The sequence below is a fragment of the Xenopus laevis genome, chromosome 4L, assembly GCF_017654675.1.
Source record: "Xenopus laevis strain J_2021 chromosome 4L, Xenopus_laevis_v10.1, whole genome shotgun sequence".
Taxonomy (NCBI): domain Eukaryota; kingdom Metazoa; phylum Chordata; class Amphibia; order Anura; family Pipidae; genus Xenopus; species Xenopus laevis.
Genome location: NC_054377.1, coordinates 90771798 through 90796645, shown reverse-complemented (window position 1 = coordinate 90796645; position 24848 = coordinate 90771798). Strand labels below are relative to the sequence as shown.

The following is a 24848-nucleotide window of genomic DNA, read 5'->3' as shown; positions in this document are numbered from 1 at the left end:
AATAAATGGAAGAGCACAGGGGTGATGAACGGCAGTGGGCCTAGGGGCGCCCTCTATGTAAATCCGGCCCTGGATAGAATTAGCCACAAAATTCGATGATTTGAATTTGCTATCTGCATCTCCGGCCCAATAAAGCCACGTAGTGTATTAGCTAAAGTCCTCAAAAGTACTGGTGTTCGTGCCTTAATCTGTGTGCTAGAACATATCGTGGTCCAATGCCACCACCACGCACGCACAATGGCCCTGCAACTGCAAGACAGAAACCTCGTGTTGCGGTCACTGGGTCAAGGATATACGGAGAATTATTTCGTTTCAGCACCAAGGACAGCAGAATGGCTCCGCCTCCACGTGACATCATCATTACGCCTTGGACCATTCCCAACGCGAAACGGCAAGACGTCACTGGTTACTATAACAACGCTATAACAGCGTCTCTTAGATTCTTGCGGAGGAAAACAAACATGGCGGAAAGTCGCGGGAATACAGAGACGGGTCTGTTATTGTTCTGGCTTACGTGAGAACTCCGCGGGTCTGGGGAAAAGGGGGGGGGGGGTTTAGGGGACGGGCATATTGTATATTGGATAGAATCTGGTTGATCGTTGTTTGCGTTTTTAATGCAGGCTGTTCATTTGATCTTGTGGGTCTTAATTCCATTAATAACCCTATCAACATTAAATGGCTGTCTTAGTGTGCTAGTTTGAAGTGTTACGTTTTACTGGTGTATTCTACTGTAGTTCATAGCATCTCGTGTGTATTAGATCAGTCGGGTGTTCCATTCAAAGAGCAGACAGGCTAAACCATACATGATGCTTCATGCCAATGCTAAGAATCGTGCAAAAAGAGCAAAATATAGGAAGACCTGAGTTTACAGACCTTTCCAGGTGCCTATGGCGACAGGCAGTCCTCCTTTTACCCAGTATTTCTTAACCTTTTACTCAAGGGATCCTGAGTAAGTCATTCAATCCGTTTTGCCACCCTGAAGTTGTTTTATAACCAGTAATAATATGTGTTCTTTTAATTACTACTTGAAATAAATGCCACTGTTTTCAGAGGAGTCATAGCTACCCACCCTGTTTAATGTAGGTGGCCATAGTTTTCTGCTTTAGCCAATGATTTGTGGTCTATGTAGAATGACATATGAGCATGTTTTCAGGGCTGATGTATAGCATAAATGCTCATTTAAAAGAATTGTTCAGTGTAAAAACAAAAACTGTGCAAAATAAAAAAAAGTTTCTAATATAGTTAGTTAGGCAAAAATGTAATGTATAAAGACTGGAGTGACTGGATATGTAACATAATAGCCAGAACACTACTTCCTGCTTTTCATCTCTCTTGGTTAACACTGACTGGTTACCCTGGTTACCAGGCAGTAACCAATCCGAGACTTGAGGGGGGGGGGCACATTGGTCATATCTATTGCTTTTGAATCTGAGCTGAATGCTGAGGATCAATTGCAAACTCACTGAACAGAAATGTACCATGTGGCCCCCCTTCAAGTTGCTGACAAGCTCAGAGTTAGAGAGCTGAAAAGCAGGAAGTAGTGTTCTATTCTGTTATGTTAGACATCCACTCACTCCAGCCTTTATACATTACCTTTTTGCCTTACTAACTATATTAGAAACATTTTTTATTTTGCATAACCTTTCTATTTACACAGGTTTTATTTTCATACTGAACTGTTCCTTTAAGAGTCAAGAGTGGGTTTATTGTCATTTCATCCATATACGTTTGTACAGTACACAGGGAAACGAAACAACGTTCCTCTAGGACCATGGTGCTACACACAACAGACAAAAGATGCAAGTGCAAAAATATGCAACTCCTGCAAGACAGGACAGCATAGTGCAGGGACAGGACAAGACAGTGCACACTCAGCAGATGTAATATGTTAAGTAAATAATGCTAAACGTCAGACATGATGGGTGTATAATTGTGATATGATAGTAGTAAGAACATGATAAAGAACATGATAAAGTGCAGATGTGCTCATAGAGAACAATTGTATCCAATGGCTATTTATTTATACAATGGCGTACAGTGGCTGTGTAACGTTGTGGTATATAGTAAGGTCAGATGGAGTGTGTGTGGAGTGTGAGAGATCTGTCCGGTCCTTGAGTATTTAGGAGCCTTATGGCTTGGGGGAAGAAACTGTTACACAGTCATTTGCCCTTATCGAATGGGGTTGGGACATGGCACAACACATTTTGCAAAATGCAGGTGCAGATGGGGAAGTATAGATCACACACTTTTGTTGATAGTAGTCAGTATGAAAGTAGAAAAAGCTCAGGTTTTTAGTAGAACTCACCAGTTGTAAAGGGAGGTCCAGGTGCAGTCCAGGTGAACCCACAGCCCCTTTAAGAGGATCAGTTGATACTATACAAATAATTTTAATTTGAGCAAACTACATTGTGCATGCATCAGTAATCATTTACAGTGGATTTAGAGTGATTTGTAAATGTGATTCTTATTGTTAGCAGTATTTGTCTCTTTCTGTTCTCTGAATTGTTAGTTCTGATTCTTTAAACAATGTAGTAGATGCCAACTGAAAAGTCAGAACCAACATTGCAGAGAGGGACAAACACATAGTGCTTTCAGTTGCGATTACATTTACATCCATTTTCTGTGCCTTCCCCTCTAAAAAACACACACACACACTCACACATCATAACACCTATTTTATTGGATGGATCTTCCCTCAGGAGAATTGCAGACTGTGCTAATCATACATATAATTATCTGATTGTTGTTTAGAAGTAATGCTTAAATATATAAATATATATGTATGTGTGTGTAATGTACAGAATAATCACAACAGTTATGGTCATCTGTGCCTTTGACGTGCTGCTAAGTACACATTGTTGTGAATAGTGTTTTTAATTCTGTCAATTACGTTTTGGTAGTCCCAAAACAAACTGCTAATTATCTGTAATAATTGTTGGAATTTAAATTTTCAGTGTCAGGAAATTGCCGCAGCCATTCTAATTAGCTTTAATGGACTATTGTTACAAAAAATAACTACTTAGAGTAAAGGATGTAGCAGGACATCATTTGTATCACTAATAATATGCCATTAGTTATTAATTGCTTTCTAACTCACAAACTACGGCATAACAAGTAGATGAGAAATATATGATACTTATAGTTATCTCATATCTTATGAGGTAACAGTTTTAAAAAGGTAGACAATAACACTCAATTGCTGACACCTTGTTTACAATGTTTTATGTGTCATATGCACAAGAATCATTACAAATGCTGATATTATGCACATTTCATTCCCTGTTTGTTTTCTAGTGTTGAAGTAAAACAGTATACTGTATGCATTGAAAATTGCACAGAAGTATTAACTTTTTATACAAGAGTATTAAGGTGAAAAATGGAAAAGATAAACAATAAAGGAATAGCATTGTTGTGTGCTTAAATACAGATGCAGGTTGTAAATACAAGTAAGGTCTTTGAAAATGACACAAAAATATATAGATCTCTCCTGAATCTGATATTTTTCGGGTCAACAGTAGCAGGTGTCAAAAGAAGGATACAAAAGATACAGGAGCACCAGCAGTGGTCCCACCGTCCAACAAAGAAGATGCTATTTTCAGTTCAAGTTCCTGATTCAAATTGTAGCATCTCCCTGGTTTCATCTTATGATATAAGAGTCCTGGCTGCACCATATGTTTGCATATATTTAAGCTGTATTGGTTATTGAGGCCATGATTTATTTAAAAATTTCAACTCTTGTGATTACCTCAGTAATGTTAGGAACCTTATGAGTTTTCTTTGAAACGGGGAGTACCAGCTGGATGGCAGTTGCAATGTGATATACAAGTTTCTGTGGTGCACAGGTTCATTTTGGCATGGGTTGTGTTAGCAAGAAGTGTGGAAGGTTAATAGTAAGTGGTAATGCTAGTATGGTTCGTATGGGGTTCGATGACCAGGGAATATGTCTTAAAGTCCTCTGTACAACCCATTTCATAATGCATAACAAAATGCTATCTTTGATATGTTTGTATCAAATGAGCAAAACTGTTTTTTTTGTTTTCCTATTGAGAGCAAGTATGGGACCTGTTATCCAGAATGCTCGGGACCTGGGGTTTTCCAGATGACAGATCTTTCCATAATTTGTATCTTCATACCTTAAAGGAAAACTATACCCCCCAAACAATGTAGGTCTCTATTAAAAGATACTGAGTAAAACAGCTCAGGTGTAAAACCCTGCTTCAGGTAAATGAACCATTATCATAATAATATACTTTTTTTAGTAGTATGTGCCATTGGGTAATCATAAATAGAAAATTGCCATTTTAAAAATTTAGGGCAGCCCCCTGAGATCGTAAGATTCACTGTGTACACATACAAACCACATGTAAGGTCACATGAGTCAATTAACAGACAGAGTTCTGCCTTTTGCTTCCTCACTTCTTCCTGTTACAGTTAGTGTTGTAGTATTTCTGGTCAGGTGATCTCTGAGGCAGCACAGATAGAGTCACGAAATGGTGGTTCAAGGCAAGCGATGTAAAAGGACAATATTTATGTAAATATATATTCCAGTTTGGTAAGATTCTTTAATATGCCATTCAATTCAGTTACTCGGGTTCAAGTACAAGGTACTGTTTTATTACTACAGAGAAAAAGGAAATCATTTCTAAAAATTTATATTATTTGGATAAAATGGAGTCTATGGGAGACAGGCATTTTGTAATTTTGAACTTTCTGGATAACGGGTTTCCGGATAAGAGATACCATACCTGTATTATGTTAATCTTATTTATGTACTAGCAATAGTGCAGTAGTGACTTTTAAAGATCTGAATGATAGTGAATATATTTGTTAAAATAACAGTGTTTTGCTGCAGTTGCAATTCTACCTTTATACTTTTTATACTTAAAAGGAACAGTTCAGTGTGAAAATAAAAACTGGGTAAATAGATAGGCTGTGCAAAATATAAAATATTTCTAATATAGTTAGTTAACAAAAAATATAATGTATAAAGGCTGGAGTGACTGGATGTCTAACATAATAGCCAGAACACTACTTCCTGCTTTGCAACTCTCTAACTCTGAGTTAGTCAGCAACTTGAAGAGAGCTGCAAATCAGGAAGTAGTGTTCTGGCTATTATGTTACACATCCACTTACTCCAGCCTTTATACATTACATTTTCTAAACTCGGGTGAATAGGATCGACCCAAAAACTCGAATTAAATTCAAACCGAATTCGATCTGAGTTATTAAAACTCGATTCAAGTTTTTTTCTCTGCAAAAAAACTTGAATGTCAGGAAGTCTGCAAACATCACCAAATTGATCCCTGGACCAATTAACTTATACAGCAATTGGCAGGTTTTAGGTAGTGAATAGGCAAATAATAGTTTAGGTCTTAAAAAAGCTCGAAAATTCGAATTCTAAATTCGAATTCAAAATTCGACCCTTGATAAATCTGCCCCCCTAAGTGTAAAAATTAGCAAAATGGCCCTGCAATGTGTATGAAAACCACACCAGATGCCTGCCTGCAATTTACTGTATTGCATTTTATGGTATCTTTATCAGCTTCAGAAGTACAAACACAATTTTAGTAGAACCTTTTATAGCTCTGCACAGAGGCTGAAGTATCAAATACAACTTGAAATGAAAAATCAATGCAGCAAGTTGAACCGGGTGACTGGAAGATTTAATTGGATTTAGTCAGTCATAACAAGCTACAGTACATCTGTTTACAATTTAGATTTTTTGCATTGCCTGCATGGACTAGGACAGTATAAACATATATACATATGACATCAGCAGAATCTTGGTAATCGTGCTACATATGTAAACCGGCACAAAAGACAAGGAAAGAGTAAATGATAACATGCTCCTCGAACAGGGCAGCGGGACATTGGGAAAAAACCCAGTGGGCCCCAGCCCTCATGGCTCTGCTGGACCAGACCCGCCAGACACTGGTGAGGGGGGTGGCGGCGGGGCCCTGAAGTGTCTGCCCCGGTGGGCCCTGACCCCCCAGTCTGACCCTGAGACAGGGTGTACTTTGGGTGTATATTAAATGCAGGGTTAATATAGAGGTCACATTAGGTCAACAAAGGGACATTTCACAGCTCTATATTCAGTTTTATAGAATTGTTATCAAGGAGTGAAGTCAGGATAAAAATACCCTTAAAGGTTATGCAGTGGGATTGGCAGTGGGATTGGCAGGCACCATCTATGTCCAGATCTGCTTCAACCTCACATGCTTCTGCATGCTCAATGTCCACAATCTGACAGAAGAGTAACCAAAGCAGCATTAGATGGTGCCTGGCAACCTTGCTGCACAACTCTGCCTTTTTATAGCAGGTGCTAAATTAAGTATACTTTTGAAAGTAGCTGGTGATGTGGGAAGGGCGTGGAAAAGGGGGCGAATGGGGTTGTGGCAGGGTTTTGTTCCTCTTTAAAAATCCAATATAAGTGTACAGAGAGCAGTGAAATGTAAGCAATTCACCACCTACCCCACCCTTTAGCAAAGTAGCCCTTTGAGTTTAATCCTGATAGGCTCTAATACGAGTCTCTAAGCTAGCCATATACGCAAAGATCCGGTCATGTAAATCATCGAACTATCGGACTTCCCCATCTCCCAACCTGCCACTAACGGTTCCGATCAAATAAAGTAGAAAAGAACAGATCAGCAATGTTCTGCCCCTGACAGCAATCAAACGAAAGTTATGTCCGACCAAAGCTAGTGACAGTTTCCCACTGAAAACCATACAATCGGCAATACATGAAGAGATGTTTTCGGCAGCCAACAGAAATCTTTTAACCTGTCCAATCGACCAAACGACCGTTCTCCGCCAGACGAAAAATGTCAAGTCTCTCCATACACGGTTTGAAAATTGTACGGATCCTCGATTCGTACGATCAGATCTTTGTATCTATGGCCAGTTTTATTGAGAGTCCATCTGGTTTGTAATCTGATCTGATATGTGATATGTGGATTTGTGTGTCAAACCTGTAGTTTCTAAGACACCTGTCATGTAAAGAGATCCCTTAACTAGAAAACTGATATCCAGAAATCTCCAAATTCAAGAAGACTATAGAGTTAATTTTAAGCAATTAATTGTTTTTTCTTTAATGTTTTCCTTTTTCTCTGTAACAATAAAACAGTAACTTGCTCCCAACTAAGCTGTGTAAGTCCAAATTGGGGGCAAAACATTGCCACTGGGTTTAATTAAAGTTTAAAAGTTTTTAGTAGACTTTGGGGCTGATGTATCAATGTTCAAATAAAATTTTTTACTACAACTGGAATAAAAACTATGAATTTTAATTATGTTTCAAAAAGTTGCTTAGCCAATGGTATAGCAAAAGCAGTCTAAAGCTTAGAAGGTGCACACTCAAATCAAGAATGTGACGTGATAATTCAAAAGAGGGTCCTGCTGCCTTTTCAGTTTTATTTTCATTTTGATTGCCCCTGAGGAAGACCATGCTTTGGTCGAAATGCGTTGGGCTATGAGATTTGCTTTGCTATGACTTTTTTGATGTAATATATATTTAAATATTATATTATATCATAATAAATATTTTTGGAAAAATCCTTTTGAGAATTTTTGAGAACAATCCTGCCTATCAGGTGCCATTTAGCATATTTAAAAGCACGCTTGAAAGTTAGCAATCATATAGCAAATTTCTTTATTGTGTATTGATTTTTTTAAATTGTTTTTGAGTTTCAGTGATTCTACTGCTTACTTCTAAAAGGACTAGGGATGCACCGAATCCAGGATTCGGTTCGGGATTCTGACAGGATTCGGCCTTTTTCAGCAGGAATTGGATTCGGCTGAATCCTTTTGCTCAGCCGAACCGAATCCTAATTTGCATATTCAAATTAGGGGCAGGGGAGGGAAATCGCGTGACTTTTTGTTCCAAAAGAAGGCAGTAAAAATGTTTTCCACTTTCCACCTCTAATTTGCATATGCAAATTCAGATTTGGTTCGGTATTCGGCTGAATCTTTCTTGAAGGATTCGGGGGTTTGGCCGAATCCAAAATAGTGGATTCAGTGCATCCCTAAAAAGGGACAGCAACATCTATCATGCAAAAAGGAGCCATCTCAAACATATTGTCATAGAGTTTGATGCAAAAAGCTTTTTGCATGTATGTATGTATGTATATCTGCCTTGAAGCTTATACCTCCCAATATAGAGAACTGTAAGGAAAGACTACACATTTCTCTGGTCACTCTACCACACTCTACAAAGATATGCAGCGCTGTACAATCTTACAATATCCAAAAGTACACACAGGGAGGACAAATATTAAAACAAATAGGTATAAATACACAGATATTAAGTGTTATGTGGTATAAGACATAGTAGGAAGGAGGTCCCATCTAAAAAATCAGCTCATTCTTAGCAGTAGTACCCTATATGCCACAGTCTCTGTTCTTAGTGATGTGTGCAGCTACAGTGATGCACATTTTGCCCAACAATGTGCTTTGTTTAATTTAAAGGTGAACAATTTACATTTTTAGCTTTTAGTATGATGTACAGAGTGATCTTCTGAGACATTTGGTTTTCATTTTTTATTATTTGTGGTCCAAATTACTATAGCAACCATGCACTGATTTTAATTAGAAACTGGGATATGGATAGGAGAGGGCCTGACTATAAATATTAGTATGGGTTGATGGGAGCAGCCTGGTATGGCATTAGTCGTAGCCTCCACTATTAAGTACAACTTAAAGAGATACTGACACCAGAAATTAAAGGAACAGTAACAACAAAAAATGAAAGTGTTTTAAAGTAATAAAAATATAATGCAGTGTTGCCCTGCACTAGTAAAACTGTTGTGTTTGCCTCAGAAACACTGCTATTGTTTATATAAATAAGCTGCTGTGTAGCCATAATGTTGTTATCTGTTATCCACTATTTATCCTGTGCCATATAGCCCTTTTCAATTTCCGCCATTGCTACACAGCAGCTTATTTATATGAACTATAGTAGTGTTTCTGAAGCAAACAGATCAGTTTTACCAGTGCAGGGCAACACTACATTATATTTTCATTACTTTAAAACACTTTCATTTTTTCAAATGAAAGTTGCTGCTGATAATTCCATGTGCAAACACTTCAGTAAACATAACAGGTTACATGCACTGATCCATTTTAAACTGAACCTACTTAATTTATTGTAATCTGGGCCATTTAACCCTGACCTGAGAAATCAGTTACTATTTGCAGTTTTCTTTTGAATTGCCTACATGATCAAACTGCTCTATAATTAAATATAATTGCTTTTCATAAGCTTATTCAAGTCAGTTATCAGATGCAAGGAGAACTAATTATTTGTATTTTTATTGAAATGTAAGTTTGTGTTTACCCCCAAAATATTTTGTAACTGTTGTCAATATACTTACCCCTAACCTTTACCCCTTTTTTTGTACTAGGTCAGTGAACATCAAAGTAAGGTATAATTAGAAATGCAATGAAAAACAGTATTGCTTTTTTGTACCTGTACTTAGGCAGAGGCTTAAATTATTTGTGTTATTTGAACTGTCATTTTTACTTCACATACAACAGTAACCGAATATTCAACAGGAGATGAGGAATTGATTGAAGTAAACTAAAATTGGAGTAAAAGGTATTATTGGAGTATTATTGGAGTAAGAACTTCAGATTCACAATACCCTCAGTGCAATTAATGAGCACTTTAGGAAATTTGTAATACAAAATGTTGCCATAAAAACAACTTATGACACTGTGAAGTTTGTATACGTTATTTATGCCATTTTTACTGATAAGAATGTCAAATTCAAAAACATGTGCTAAATTGAAGAAATTGCTTTACTTCAACGTTTTAACAAAAATAATTTGGCATAGAGTGGAGTAAAAAGATGGCTTTCAGAGTATTGTAAATTTGTCTTTTGTTTGAGTAGACAAACATTTTAGTTAAATGTAACACCAAATGAATCTTAAAATGTGTTGCAAAAATGAAAATGTAATATGAGCTTCAGCATACTGAAATAAAACAGTTTTCTAAATATAATCAGTTAAAAAGTCTGTACCATTTCTGAAATAATCAAGTTTTTCTTCATTCTGTCTTCATGCAGGAGTTGGGTGTCAGATATTCATTGACAGTTAGATTCAATATATCTTATAGGGTGGCTCCTTTTGTCTAGAAGATGTATTAGAGCTCACTCTATTAAAATCGCCAGAAATCCTGTCTCTCCACATGCAGGATTTGTGCAAAACGCAGTTATTTTGTTAGATTTTGTTTGTACTGGAATCAGTTATTTGAGTGACCTCTAATACAGTTACTATGAAAGAGAGTCTCCCCCTATAAGATACAGTATATTGCATCTAACTGTCAATGAATATTTGACGCCCAACTGCTGCAAGAAGACAGAATGAAGAGAAACAGATGCTGAGAGAGGGATAGTGAAGATAAACTTGATTATTTTAGAAGCAATGCAGAATATGTAATTGATTGTATTGAGAAAGTTTCTTATTTCAGTATGATGAAGCTTATATTACATTTTCATTTTAAATTTGCCCAGTGTTTTTAAATGAGCCTCACCATGTGTATGTAGTATTAGGGCTCTGAGATATGGCTTTTTTATGTGTATGATGTATATTTAAGGCACACGTATGAGTGCACCCAAACGCATCAGCTTATCATGCAACATTGTCTTGCCCTTGAAGCACATTCAGAAGACAATATAATATAGGGTTACATTTGGAACTGACAAAAGTGGACTAAGGTGCATTTAAAAAAGCAATATAGAGGTTATGTAATAAAATACACTAAAAAGGGTGCCTATTTATCATGCTGTGAAAAAATGGAGTGTAAGCATTACCGTTGATGCTGCCAAGAGCAACCAGTCAGCAATTATAATTCAACAGTTAGAAAACAAAAGCAAACATCTGATTCGTAGCTATGAGCAACAACTTTCACTCCATTTTGTACACAGCATGATAAATATGCCCCTAAGTTTGCCCAGGTGCAGTAACCCATAGTAACCAATTAGCAGGTAGAATTTACTTGTAAGCCATTTAAAACCTTATTGTTGATTTACTGCAACTGGGCAAACTTAGTGTATTTCATTACATATAGGGGTAGTCTCAAGTCCTTGTAATGAATACAATATATAGCAATAAATATGTGCTTATTAAAGGAAAACTATACCCCCCAAACAATGTAGGTCTCTATAAAAAGATATTGCATAAAACAGCTCATATGTAAAATCCTGCTTCATGTAAATAAACCATTTTCATAATAATATACTTTTCTAGTAGTATGTGCCATTGGGTAATCATAAATAGAAAATTGCCATTTTAAAAAATAAGGGCCGCCCCCTGGGATCGTACGATTCACTGTACTCACAAACATACCAACAAACCATACATGTTAGGTCACATGAGCCAATTAACAGACAGAGTTGTGTCTTTTGCTTCCACACTTCTTCCTGTTACAGTTAGAGTTGTAGTATTTCTGGTCAGGTGATCTCTGAGGCAGCACACAGACCATCACGAAATGGTGGCTCAAGGCAAGAGATGTAAAAGGGCAATATTTACTTAAATATATATTCCAGTTTGGTAAGATTCTTTAATATGTCACTTAATTTGATATGAACTATCTGTTGCTTAAGTGTTCATTTTGGGGGTATAGTTTTCCTTTAAATAGCAAAATAAATTGATTATTAATATTTTTTTGGAGCAACTACTCTCTCTCTCAGCTAATGTTATTGTCTGGTTGTACTCATGTGTTCAGAGTTGTTATTTGCATATCTATGCTTTATTTAGACACCACATGCTGCATTGCTTGATGCACATTCAAAAGACAATAGGGTAAAGGGTTGCGTTTGGAACTCAAAACACACTTAGGTGCATTTAAAAAAAAATGTTTATATAAGCAATATTTGCATTTTGTCACTTTCAGCATGCATTTCTAAACTCTGTCTACAAGAGCCCTGAAAATGATTACCTAGTCATGTGTTAGGATTCATTAGCCTTACCTGTATTTAAAGGAGAAGGAAAGCCCCAGGGCGCAAAACCCCTCCCCCCCTCCCGTGTATTGCCCCCCCTCCCTCCTCCCCCCTGGCCTACCCCTCCCGCTGGGCAAATGCCCCTAACTTGTTACTCACCCCTCTGCGCAGGTCCTGTCCACGGAGTTCACAGTCGCCATCTTCTCCCACGCGCGTCTTCTTCCTGCTCTGACCGGCGTCTTCTGGCGCATGCGCAGTAGGAACAGGTACCGGTACAGCTCTATTGCGCATGCGCCGAATGTCACGAAGTGAAATCGGAAAACTTCGTGACATTCGGCGCATGCGCAATAGAGCTGTACCGGTACCTGTTCCTACTGCGCATGCGCCAGAAGACGCCGGTCAGAGCAGGAAGAAGACGCGCGTGGGAGAAGATGGCGACTGTGAACTCCGTGGACAGGACCTGCGCTGAGGGGTGAGTAACAAGTTAGGGGCATTTGCCCAGCGGGAGGGGTAGGCCAGGGGGGAGGAGGGAGGGGGGGCAATACACGGGAGGGGGGGAGGGGTTTTGCGCCCTGGGGCTTTCCTTCTCCTTTAAGAGGCATGGCCTGACCTGGTTGTGGGATTTGTGGCAGTGGTTGATTGGAAAGCTAAGAAACTACAAGTTTCTGTGAGTGTGATTGTGTCCTTTTCTGTTCTATTGATTTTATCCTAATTGTGGAGGTTTTCAGGAAGGTAGGACTTGATGTTACTTGTACAAGTATGGGATCTGTTATCTGAAAACTAGTTATCCAGAAAGCTCACAGATTACAGAAAGGCTGTCTCCCATAAACTCAATTTTATCCAAAAAATCTGAAATTTTAAAAATTATTTCCTTTTCTCTTATAATAAAACAGTACCTTATACTTGATCCAAACTAAGATATAATTAATCCTTACTGAAAGCAAAACCAGCCTATTGGGGTTATTTAATGTTTAAATGATTTTCTAGTAGACTTGAGGTAATGAAGATCCAAAATACGGAAAGATCCATTATCCAGGAAACCCCAGGTCCCAAGAATTCCTTCTTAAAAACAAATGCTCTGTAAGGCTACAAATGTATTCATCTTCCAGTCTCTTATGGTTGTTAGGGTAATTTGGACCCTCGTTACCAATTGCAAATTGAATAGCTGCTGAATAAAAAGCTAAATAACTCAAAAACCTTCAGTAATAGAAAATGACTACAAATTGCAAATTGTCTCAGAATATCACTCTCTATATACTTAAAGTTCTCAAAGGTGAAGAACCCCTTTAATGGGGTTATTTAGTAAACCTAAATTTTTTTCTGATCAAGCTATTTTGCCAAAAACTCAAACCTGTTGATCCTGTATAAGTCAATGGGAGAGGCACTAATCTCAATTTGAAGTTATTGCATTTGAGCTGGGTTTAGTCTGAAAATCAGACTTTTTCAGTCAAAAACTCAAGCGTTTCGGGGGAAAGACGGGCAAAAAATTCATACAATCCGAAATTTCGCTCAATTTAATTCGTTTTTTTTTCCCGAAAAATTAAATCGGATTCATAAGGCAACTAATTTAAAAGCTATAAATAATGAAGACCAACTGAAAAGTTTGTTATAATTGGCTGTTCTATAACATGCTAAAAGTTAAGTTAAAGGTGAACCTCCTCTTTAAAGCTGCTGCTTTGCCTACAAAAACCTTTGTGTACTTGTGTGCAGAGTAAATGTACGTTATAGTACAGATATGGGACCTATTATCCAGAATGCTTGAGACCTGGGATTTTCTGTTTAAGGGATGTTTTCGCCATTTGCATCTCCATACATTAAATCTGCTTAAAATTAATGTAAACATTAAATAAACACAATGGTATTGTTTTGCCTCTAATACCCATACTCTTTATTACAAGAAAAAAAGGAAATCCGTTTAAAAATTCTGAATTATTTAAATTAAAATGCAGTCTATGTGAGACTGCCTCCTTGTAATTTAAAGCTTTCTGAATAACAGATCTCATACCTTTATTTGGTTGCACTTTAGATTTGGGAAAGCGGCATAGGCTCCAGCACCTTTAAAAAAAAATTTTTTTTACCACAGTTGAGTTTCTTCTACTGAGTGCCTTCCATTTATTATATGTATCAACCCAAGGTTACCAAGAACAGGATTTATTACATGCTTATGAATCCTGTTGCAAAAACCTCTGCAGTTCTGAATACCTATTTTATTTTAAACCACCAATAATTGATATGTATATTTACTTAATAGTACAACAAATTCAGAATATCTTAAGCCATGTGTATGTATCATATTATACATATTCTACAATTACTGTATATGCTAAATAATTTCAATACCTTATTTTTTTTCCCAAAAAGCAGACTATGCCTTTTTCTTATCTGGATTGTACAATAGCAGCATGCATGTTTCTAGACACATCCTTCAAACAGTTAAATGTATTGTCATTTGAAATGACATTTCCATTACTCTTCCTTCTACAACTGGATGCCAGTTCTCTACAAATTATAAATAGGTTCTGTCTGCTGCTCAACTAGCTCATTTTTGTAGCATATAACAAATAACAGTATTTACAGGCAGTCATTTAGTGTTTCACAAATCGCAAGGTAAAATGTTCTGCCTCAGCGTAAATTGTGAATTAGCTGGCTGTAAAATGTAGTAATTGAAAAATATTTTGCAGAAAAGAAACATTCCTCTTAAACATCATTTGTTCGGCGTTGGCCTGAATGTAAATTAAAATTTATTTGTTCTGCATGGGCCTGAATGTAAATGAAAATTATCTTACCGTTTACTTTAAAATGTAGGAATGCATTTTTGCATCTGTTTACCAAGTATTTTAGAAAAATAGAACTGGATGAGAAAAAAACCAAGTCGGTAAGATGTTAAAGGTTCACTTGTACAGAGGAATGTGCTAAGACATTTTAAGGATATTCTTTAGTGATTGTCCTAACCCTCCCATTCCATTCAGTGAAATTGGGCTTAGCAAATCACGATGCAATTACCTGCATCAAGGTAAATACATGTAATCACAGCAAGTGTATGGTTTTTAATTCAGCATTTCCAACTCATGCCAATCAGTAAGAGCTAATAGCAGCTTTCAACTTGTGGTCCTTTTTTAAGGATCTCTATTCATAGACTCTTGCTCTGTTTTGGCTTTGAGTAGATAAGGAAATATTGACCTGATGAATCTTAAAACATTGTACAGGTATGGGACCTTTTATCCCGAATGCTCGGGACCTGGGGTTTTCCAGATAATGGATCTTTCTATAATTTGGATCTTCATACCTTAAGTCTAAGAGAAAATCATGTAAACATTAAATTAAACCCAATAGGTTGATTTTGCTTCCAATAAGAATTAATTATATATTGGGATCAAGTACAAGATATTGTTTTATTACTACAGAGTAAAAGGAATCGTTTTTAAAAATTTTGTTATTTGGATAAAATATCTATGGGTCTATGAGGCTATTGGAAATGGCCATTCCGTAATTCTGAGCTTTCTGGATAATGGGTTTCCGATCCCATACCTGTACAGTGCTTTTAAATCCTCATAGTAGGCAACACTGGTTGAGACAAAATTAAAGGAGAAGTCAACCCTTAACTAAAAAAAAACCCTACCCTAGCCTAGCTGCTACCCCGGGGAAATGTCCCTAACTTTTTACTTACCCCTCGGTGCAGATTCAGGGGTCGCAGTTCACGGCAGCCATCTTCCGGGTCTTCATGCCTTCTTTCAGCGATTCGGCAATTTCCGTCTATTTCTGCGCATGCACAGTTGTCGCAAACTGGGAAATTGCTCCAACTTTGCATGCGCTGCTTCGCCGTTCCCATTCTCAGATTACTGTAGTGTTGATTTAACCTTTAAGTACCTCTTCTGTATGTGGGGCTGCCTGCCCAACACCAGAATCCCCAGGTGCACACCTAGCTTGTTCAACATTCAGGCATAAAGAGCTGCCTTCGGTCTATCAGATTTTATGTGTTGTACTTTGAACTGCATTTTTGATCCTGCAAAAGATTCAGCAAATATATCACACTGGCAGTCAGTAATGGCCTTGGATTGTCCTTTTTACAGTGAGTTGCATTGTGCATCTTTTTTACCCACAATGCAACCTTTTTAAAAATGCATCTTAAAGGAGAAACCAACCCGTAACATAAACCCTACCCCCCTACCCTTTGTGTGTGTGTGTGTGTGTGTGTGTGTGTGTATGTGTATATATATATCTCTGCACTCACTTACTGGAGAAAAAGCCTGGGTGCATACTGCAGAAAAGTCATATAGAATATCATGTAAAGTAAGGCACTCACAGGTCTTAAAATATGGTGCACCATATTTTAAGACCTTTGAGTGCCTTGCTTTACATTATATTCAATATATAAATATGTATATGACCACTTCACTAACCACAACCTGGAATCTAGCCACACCCTAGAATGCTTACTGCAAATAACCACCACAACCACCAATAACCGTGCTACCCGTCACATAGGCCAACCAACAAAAGGAGTCCGGGCGGCAAGTGGAAACAGGAAACCAGTTATCATCTCTTGGTGGGACCTATGCCTATATCGGAAGCATGCTCTCTACCAGTTGGCTAGCTCAATGTAAATTTGCCCAGGCCTCTGCCTCCCAAATGGCAAGCATTCCCTGCTCACTATAACATCTCAACCCAAAACAGAACATCCTGAAAACTTTTTATATGAAACGTCTTTAATATGATACATCTTTAAAGACAATTGTTATGAAAGCTCATTGTTCCCTGGATCTTCCAATGAATGAATCGTTATCTGAACAAATATAAATCAGAAACCACATGCAGCTGATTTTCATAGAAATTTTGTGTATTTGTAGCTATTAAGTTTAATGCAGGTGCTAGTAGTTCCAGAGAGCAAGCCTGGTGTCTTATGAAGAAGATTTGTTCATTTTGCCTGTACTGTGCATAGATCATTTTCTACAGCAGCAGGAAGCTGTTTTCCCAGAGGAATAAGTGACTAAAGCATGAATACGTCTGTAGAATTTGGGGGTAGCAGATGGCAGACAGGCACTGCAGGATATCAAGGAGTCAGAGTAGAAGCCATGCTAAAAAGAGAAAACTCACAAATGAGTCATACAAGACTATTATGCATTATTTTGTGTTTATTGTTGGTGGCCCATGCCATTTTAGTACTGCTAGATATATGACCTGTGTGTGAATATGATTATAACTGGCTGTTACTGTCATACTGTAGGAAATAAGACCAGATGTGTTTACGGTATTTGTCACGTTAAATATTGAGACCGGCTTAGTGATAGAAGGAATGGGACTATCACTGCTGTATACCGTGTACATATAACTGTAATATTAGCACAGATTTTCAAATACAAGTACAGGTATGGGACCTGTTATCCAGAATGCTCGGGACCTGGGGTTTTCCGGATAAGTGATCTTTCTGTAATTTGGATCTTCATACCTTAGGTCTACTAGAAAATCATGTAAACATTAAATAAACCCAGTAGGCTTTTTTTTCTTCCAATAAGGATTACTTATCTTAGTTTGGCTCATGGGCAATGTGCTGTTTTATTATTACAGAGAAAAAGTAAATTCTGTATGGGAGACGGTATTTCCATAATTCAGAGCTTTGTGGACAATGGGTTTCCGAATAACAGATCCCATTCCTGTACAGGTATGGGACCTGTTATCCAGAATGCTCGGAACCTGGGGTTTTCAGTATAACGGATCTTTCTGGAGTTAGGATCATCATGCCTTAAGTCTACTAGAAAATCATGTAAACATTAAATAAACCCGATAATCTGGTATTACTTCCAATAAGGATTAATTATATCTTAGTTTGAATATCTTAGTTTGAAACCTGATATCCAGAAAGCTCAGAATTACGGAATGGCTGTCTCCCATAGATTCCATTCTATCCAAATAATCCAAATTTTTAAAAATTATTTCCCTTTTCTCTGTAATCATAAAACAGTAGCTTGTACTTGATCCCAACTAAGATATAATTAATCCTTATTGGAAGCAAAACCATGTTATTGGGTTTATTTAATGTTTAAATTAATTTCTAGTAGACTTAAGGAATGAAGACCCAAATTACGGAAAGATCTGTTATCCGGAAAACCCCAGGTCCCAAGCATTCTGGATAACAGGTCCCATACCTGTACAGAGAAAAAGGAAACCAATTTTAAAAATTTTGATTTGACTAGTGAATGGGAACATACACCATAATTAACATTTGGATAATGAAGCAAATGCTACACTAGGTATATATTAGGACTTTTTAATTATACACAAATATCTTGCATGGCTAGTGATGTTTAGGCTTATGCAGTCCCAAATTGTATTACATTTTATTAATCAGTAATGCAGTTGGGCCTACCTTGGGTTTAGCTGCTACTTCATTATAATAAATTACGCTATTGTTTATTGTGTGAAGAAAACATACCTTCTGTCTGTATTAGCATTTAGAAATGTTGTTGCTTGGAAATTTATATACAGTTTGCAGTTTTAGTCAGGTTTCTATGGTCCAAATTACCCTAGCAACCATGCATTGATTTGAATAAGAGACTGGAATATGAATAGGAGAGGCCTGAATAGAAAGATGGGTGGTTAAAAGTAGCAATAAATATACAGTTGTAGCCTTACAGAGCATTTGTTTTAAGATGGGGTCAGTGACCCCCATTTGAAAGTTGGAAAGAATCAGAAGAAGAAGGCAAATAATTAAAAAAAAACAACAACTATCAAAAACAAATAATGAAGAAAAATTGAAACATTGCTTAGTATTGGTCATTCTATAACATACTAAAAGTTAACTTGAAGGTGAACCACCCCTTTAATTCTTATGAAACGAGAAAAGACTGGTTCAGTCTGAATACTCTGGAAACCTGCTTTTTTTTCAAAGTTCAACTCACAGAGGCTGTCTTTTTATTTTTCTATTCAGCTCTCTCAGCTTCACCACACTTTTTTTTTTTTTTGTATGTGTTACATAGTTAAATTGGGTTGAAAAAAGACAAAGTCCATCACGTTCAACCCCTCCAAATGAAAACCCAGCATCCATACACACACCCCTCCCTACTTTTAATCAAATTCTATATACCCATACCTATACTAACTATAGAGTTTAGTATCACAATAGCCTTTGATATTATTTCTATCCAAGAAATCATCCAAGCCATTCTTAAAGGCATTAACTGAATCACAACCTCACTGTCCTGACTGTGAAGAACCACGTACGTTGCTTCAAATGAAAGTTCTTTTCTTCTAAAGGGGTGGCCTCTGGTACGGTGATCCACTTTATGGGTAAAAAGATCCCCTGCTATTTGTCTATAATGTCCTCTAATGTACTTGTAAAGTGTAATCATGTCCCCTCGCAAGCACCTTTTTTCCAGAGAAAACATCCCCAACCTTGACTCCCCTCCCTCTCCCCTCATAATTTAAGTCTTCCATTCCTCTAACCAGTTTAGTTGCATGTTTCTGCACTCTCACCAGCTCATTTATATCCCTTGTATGACCTACATACCCGCCTTCAGTAGTTGAAGCGGTGCTTTGTAGCCGCAATGTCACAAGTCTCTCGTGATTAAACTTCAGACGCTGGGAAAATGACTCGAAAGAAGCCTTGCTTTGCCACAGCCTTGGTGCTGTGGTCTAGCAGCTGCCATTATGGTTTGTTCTGGAGCCGTGGAGAGAGCAGCACTATTGGGTGGTGAGACAGCGGAGTAACGCCCCCACAATGCACTCCCGCTCTCTCTGCTGGTAAAGGTCCGTACGTTCTGCTGTGGAACGCATGGGCCCTTAGTAAAGATGGCTGAACTAGAGGTGCCGGTGTAGATGTGGGACGCATCACCTTGACACTGATGGCTGGCCTGCCTGCGTATGCTACGTGCCATCTGCATCTTCTCCAGCACATCTGCATCAGTAGAGGTGCGACTGAGCTGCTCTCTCTTAATTGGGCTGCAGCAGGCACAATCACTACGGGTGAGTTTGGGTTGACAGGCAGGATAGGCAGTCCATCCTTAGTAGCAAACTTGTTCAAAATTGACTGGCTGAATTTACCCATCATTCCATATGTTTGTGTTCTGCTGAAATTTACAGTTCATTACTTCTATATCACTTTAACAGAAACTATTAGAAACAAATGTTAGGCTCTCTTTTAGAAATGTACATTTTGGATGCTCCTTGAATGAAAATACAGTTGGGTTGCAAACTGACAAATAGGGTAGGGGTGTGTATGGGCCCCGATGCCACAACCCTCGGTGTTGTAGCACAGGCCGGAGTGGAACAAGAGGAGCCCAGATGTACTGCAGTATCTGGGTATCCAGAGATAAATGGCAGAGAACCAACTATAGACCCAAGATGAAACGGGTGAGAGCAAAGAGGAGGGAATGGTAGATAAAAGCATGGAAAATGATATTAGTATAATTATCAAACTATTTTTATCAAGGTACATCTATTCTAGATAGTATTAAAACCATTATATGGGCTTGTGATGTGCTGTACGGTAGACGGCCCACTATTTTTATCATGGTAGATTTCCTGACGGAGGCCAAATATCAAGAGTAGATCCCAGGGTAACAAAGTCTGGGCACCCCTGCTGTAAATGCCTCCTATAGCCTTTGATGAGTGTCTGGATTCTGGATGGCTGATTTTTTTACCATTCATCCACACATAATCTCTCAAGTTCAGTTAAATTTGATGGCTGCCGAGCATGGACAGCCTGCTTCAAATCATCCCATATATTTTCCATGATATTCAAGTCGGGGGACTGTGATGGCCATTCCAGAATATTATACTTCTCCCTCTGCATAAATGCCTTTGTAGATTTTGAAGTGTGTTTAGGGTCATTGTCTTCTTGGAATATCCAACCCCTGCGTAACTTCAACTTTCTGACTGATGCTTGAATATTATCCTGAAGAATTTGTTGATATTGGGTTGAATTCATCTGACCCTCAACATATTTGACAATTCTATCTATATTTGACAATTGTTTCTATCAATTATATTTATGGTAGACTAGTACTTAGTCTTAGAACTTAATGCAATAAAAAATACATTTTAATATATTTGCTCGTTTTCATGAAATGAAACCACATCTTTAAATGAAAATAACATGGGGACTAACAGTAAATATATATATATATTTTTTAAATCTGCTTTTAAGTTATTACAATTTATTTTTATGGAAATGTATGGAATGCAAAGTTGATTTGTACAAAGGCACAATACAGGCAAAATTAGCTGTCATTTCAATATTCTAAACACTTTATTTGCAATTATCCTGGAACAATGAATATAATCTCATTTTGCCACTTTAATGTAATGATTCCATTCGTCATAACATTACTTAGTCAAACGTTTAATGCATTATGTTTTTCTATAAAAGCATTTCTTCTGCTTTCTAGACTTGTCCATAAGCTGTAACATATATAATGCATATTTCAAGACATTATGGTATTTTCTCCTTCAGAATTCTTCTTAACAATTATTCAGTGGTATAACATATTACAAAGTAGTAGCCTTGGAAACTGGTCTGGATTACTACACCAGTACGACAGTTGATCTTAAGCGCAAATATTTTTCATGTTTTATAACTGATGCTATATTTCTGATACAAGCAGTGCAAAAGCAAGGGCCCTGGTATACAATCTGTATCATACCTAATTGCTCCATTAGTATGTATAGTATAGTATGGGGCAGAATGACATGCTTTTTTTTTTTTGCGTATGACTTAAGGTGGCCATAGACTCAAAGATCTGCTCGTTTGGCGACATCACCAAACGAGCAGATCTTTCCCCGATATGCCAGTAATGGCATGGCTATATGGGGGTATTCGAACGTTCGGCCGTATGGCCGAACAATCGAATTACAATGCGCCAAGGGGCTCCAACGGGTTGGTCGGTTAAAAATCAAACCTTCCCGATCGATATCGTGGCCAGATATCGATCGGGAAGACCCATCGGAAGCCCCCATACACGGGCAGATAAGCTGTCAAATTGGTCCAAACGACCGATATCGGCAGCTTTATCTGCCTGTGTATGGCCACCTTTAAAAGTATATTTCAGTGTTCTTGAGATGGCATTCAAAATATTACAGGTGAAATTATGCATTTGTAGTTGGCATAAAAGATATTTACAGGTATGGGACCTGTTATCCAGAATACTAGGTACCTGGGATTTCCTTTAAACCGGACCTGTCACCCAGACATAAAAACCTGTATAATAAGTAATTTTCAAATGAAACATGAAATCCAAATTCTTTTTATATTAAAGCATTCATAGCTGTTGTAAACTCATTTAAAAATCTCAGCTGTCAATCAAATATTGCCTGCCCCTCCTATGCCTAGGCATAAAGGCGGGACAGGCAATTACTTTCACTTTCCATTTAGCACTTCCTAGATGTCACCGCTCCCCCCACATTCCCCCCCGTTCTCTTCACCATTTAATTGTGTAGCCAGTGCATGGGGATGGACACCGGGTCCCCCATTCTGGTGCACAAACAAGATTTTGAGATGATGCAAGGCTTGTCTTAATAACAGTGTCCACAAAATGGCTCCTGCCTGCTTGATATTATTATGAATTCCCAGACTGAAGGAAACGGGATTCAAATAATTTTTACAGTGTAATTAAAATTCATTTTTCTTCACTAACATGATACAATAGGATATTGAATAATTCTTTTGGGTGACAGGTCCCCTTTAATGGCCAATTCACCTTCATTAGCAAAACTGTAATAACTGGAAAAAAAACACAGAAATATGTTCCAACTTTCATAACCTGCTGAATTTTGTAAAATGAACATGGTAATTATTGGGTGTTGTCCCCCCTCTTTTTCTTTCCACAATGTTGGGAGGTATGCCATACCTGTATTGTGCTAATCTCTCAACCTCGCAGTATCTTATGTTTTTTTCCTCTTTTGAACTGTTTTCTTATTAGCAAGCAAACAAGCCTATACATTTTTTTTTAAACTTCGAGAAATGCAAATTGGAGGTTGCCATATCTCCATAGTTCACAGTGGCAAACTGGTTTTGTTTCTTTGATAATCTGATATTTATTTTTGCACATTTTAATGTGATCTCTGGTACTTGTTAAAAACACTTTGATACAAGCAGGAGAGAAAAGAGCAGAGAAAATGTTTTGTTGTAAGCAGATTTGGTACTTGACCTTCACATACATTTTTTTAAAACCGAACATTAAAGGACAGTAGCTAATTTTTCTTTGGTATTACTGCAGTTAGTTATTTCATAAATTGACTTCTGATTGCTTCAGACTGGAATTATTTAGAATACTACCTTGGATGGAGGGGCAGGATAAAAAAGCAAATGTGTGGAATCCCCTTGTATTATTATACCAGAGTTCCCATCTGGAGGTTCACTGTATGGGGAGAGGGCAACTAACTCCCCTTCCCAGAGTATAAGCACCTGAACTCCCCCTCACAGTTGTATTCTTTTATATTGTAGGTGTGATATTTTGATGTCTTAGTACAAAGTAACAAGGAATTGATATATGAAGCTATTTAACCAGTTACACAGCAGTGAATTATTCAAATATGTATAAATACACCTCTATGTATTTATATACATGAATGCATGAATAAACAACATATATTTATTTGCATACAGATAGTAACAATGTTCCCTAATCCTGTTGCCCTGTTTAAGTATAGATTGAATGCTGTTACACGACTGCTCCCCACTAAGGGCAGAAGATGACATTGGGCTGGGTTAGGGTAGTACAGGTATGGGACCTGTTATCCAGAATGCTCAGGATGTGGGGTTTTCTGGATAACGGATCTTTCCACAATTTGGATCCTCATATCTTAACTCTATTAGAAAATTAACTATAGCTTAGTTTTGATCAAGTACAAGGTTCTGTGTTGTTGTTACAAAGAAAAAGGAAATCATTTTTGAAAATTTGGGTTATTTGATTTTAAGAGTCTGTAGGAAATGGATTTTCCGTAATTCTGAGCCTCTGGCTAAAGGCTTTCCAAATAACTGATCCCATATCTGTAGCAGATTAGGGTTGGATGTGAGATGAAACATTTGTCTTGTTCACTACTACAAAAGTAAAGAAAAGGTAAACTCGCCAGGATGTGTCAAGTTGAAAAACAGAGGCTACAAATTTATTGTTATTGCTACTTTTTATTACTCATATTTTATTCAGGCCCTCACTTATTCATATTCCAGTCTCTTATTCAAATTAATACATGGTTGCTAGTGTAATTTGGACCCTAGCAACAAAATTGCTGAAATTGTAAACTGGAGAGCGGCTGAATAAAAAGCTAAATATCTTAAAAGCAACAAATAAAACCAATTGCAAATTGTCTCAAGATATTACAGTTTTTAGGGATGCACCGAATCCACTATTATCCACTAACTCACCAGTTTGGAGTACTTTTTGCTAAGCACTACACCTTTTTCTTTCTTTCCTCTCCTCTAAGCATCGCCTTTAGTTTGGGCAGACTTTAAGATGAGATTTCTGTACTGCAGAAATTGCTGGCATATTTTATGAAGAAAAACAGCCTAGGGTAAAAGGAAAGCGACTAGAAGGTGCCCAATAACTTTATATGCTCCAATGATTTTACCTTTCCTTTGCCTTTAACCTACCCTGCATGTTTTAAGAAGAGGAGATGTCTTAAAAGCTCTATTCTTTACTCCCATACACATTTTGATGTTTTAAAAATACCTCCAGTATAATCCAGAAATCATAGATTAGGAGAAATGAGGGTCATGTGTACCATTCTAATTCATTGTATTTTGCCCTCTTCACTTTGTTGGTTTTTCTTCTTTAAAGGGATACTGTCATGGGAAAAAATCTTTTTTTCAAAATGAATCAGTTAATAGTGCTGCTCCAGCAGAATTCTGCACTGAAATCCATTTCTCAAAAGAGCAAACAGATTTTTTTATATTCAATTTTGAAATCCAACATGAGATTTTGT

The 24848-nt window shown here is 37.4% G+C and overlaps 1 protein-coding gene across 1 annotated transcript in view; it reads left to right on the top strand.

Moving 5' to 3' along the window:
• The first annotated feature begins 380 nt into the window (after window positions 1-380).
• The window catches only part of LOC108714306 (cytosolic carboxypeptidase 6), an 871648-nt gene continuing 847180 nt past the window's right edge, over window positions 381-24848 (top strand). Inside the window, exon 1 of the mRNA XM_018258404.2 lies at window positions 381-492. Within this exon, the coding sequence (XP_018113893.2) occupies window positions 462-492 (31 nt within the window). The 5' untranslated portion in view covers window positions 381-461. The remainder of the gene's footprint in view (window positions 493-24848) is intronic.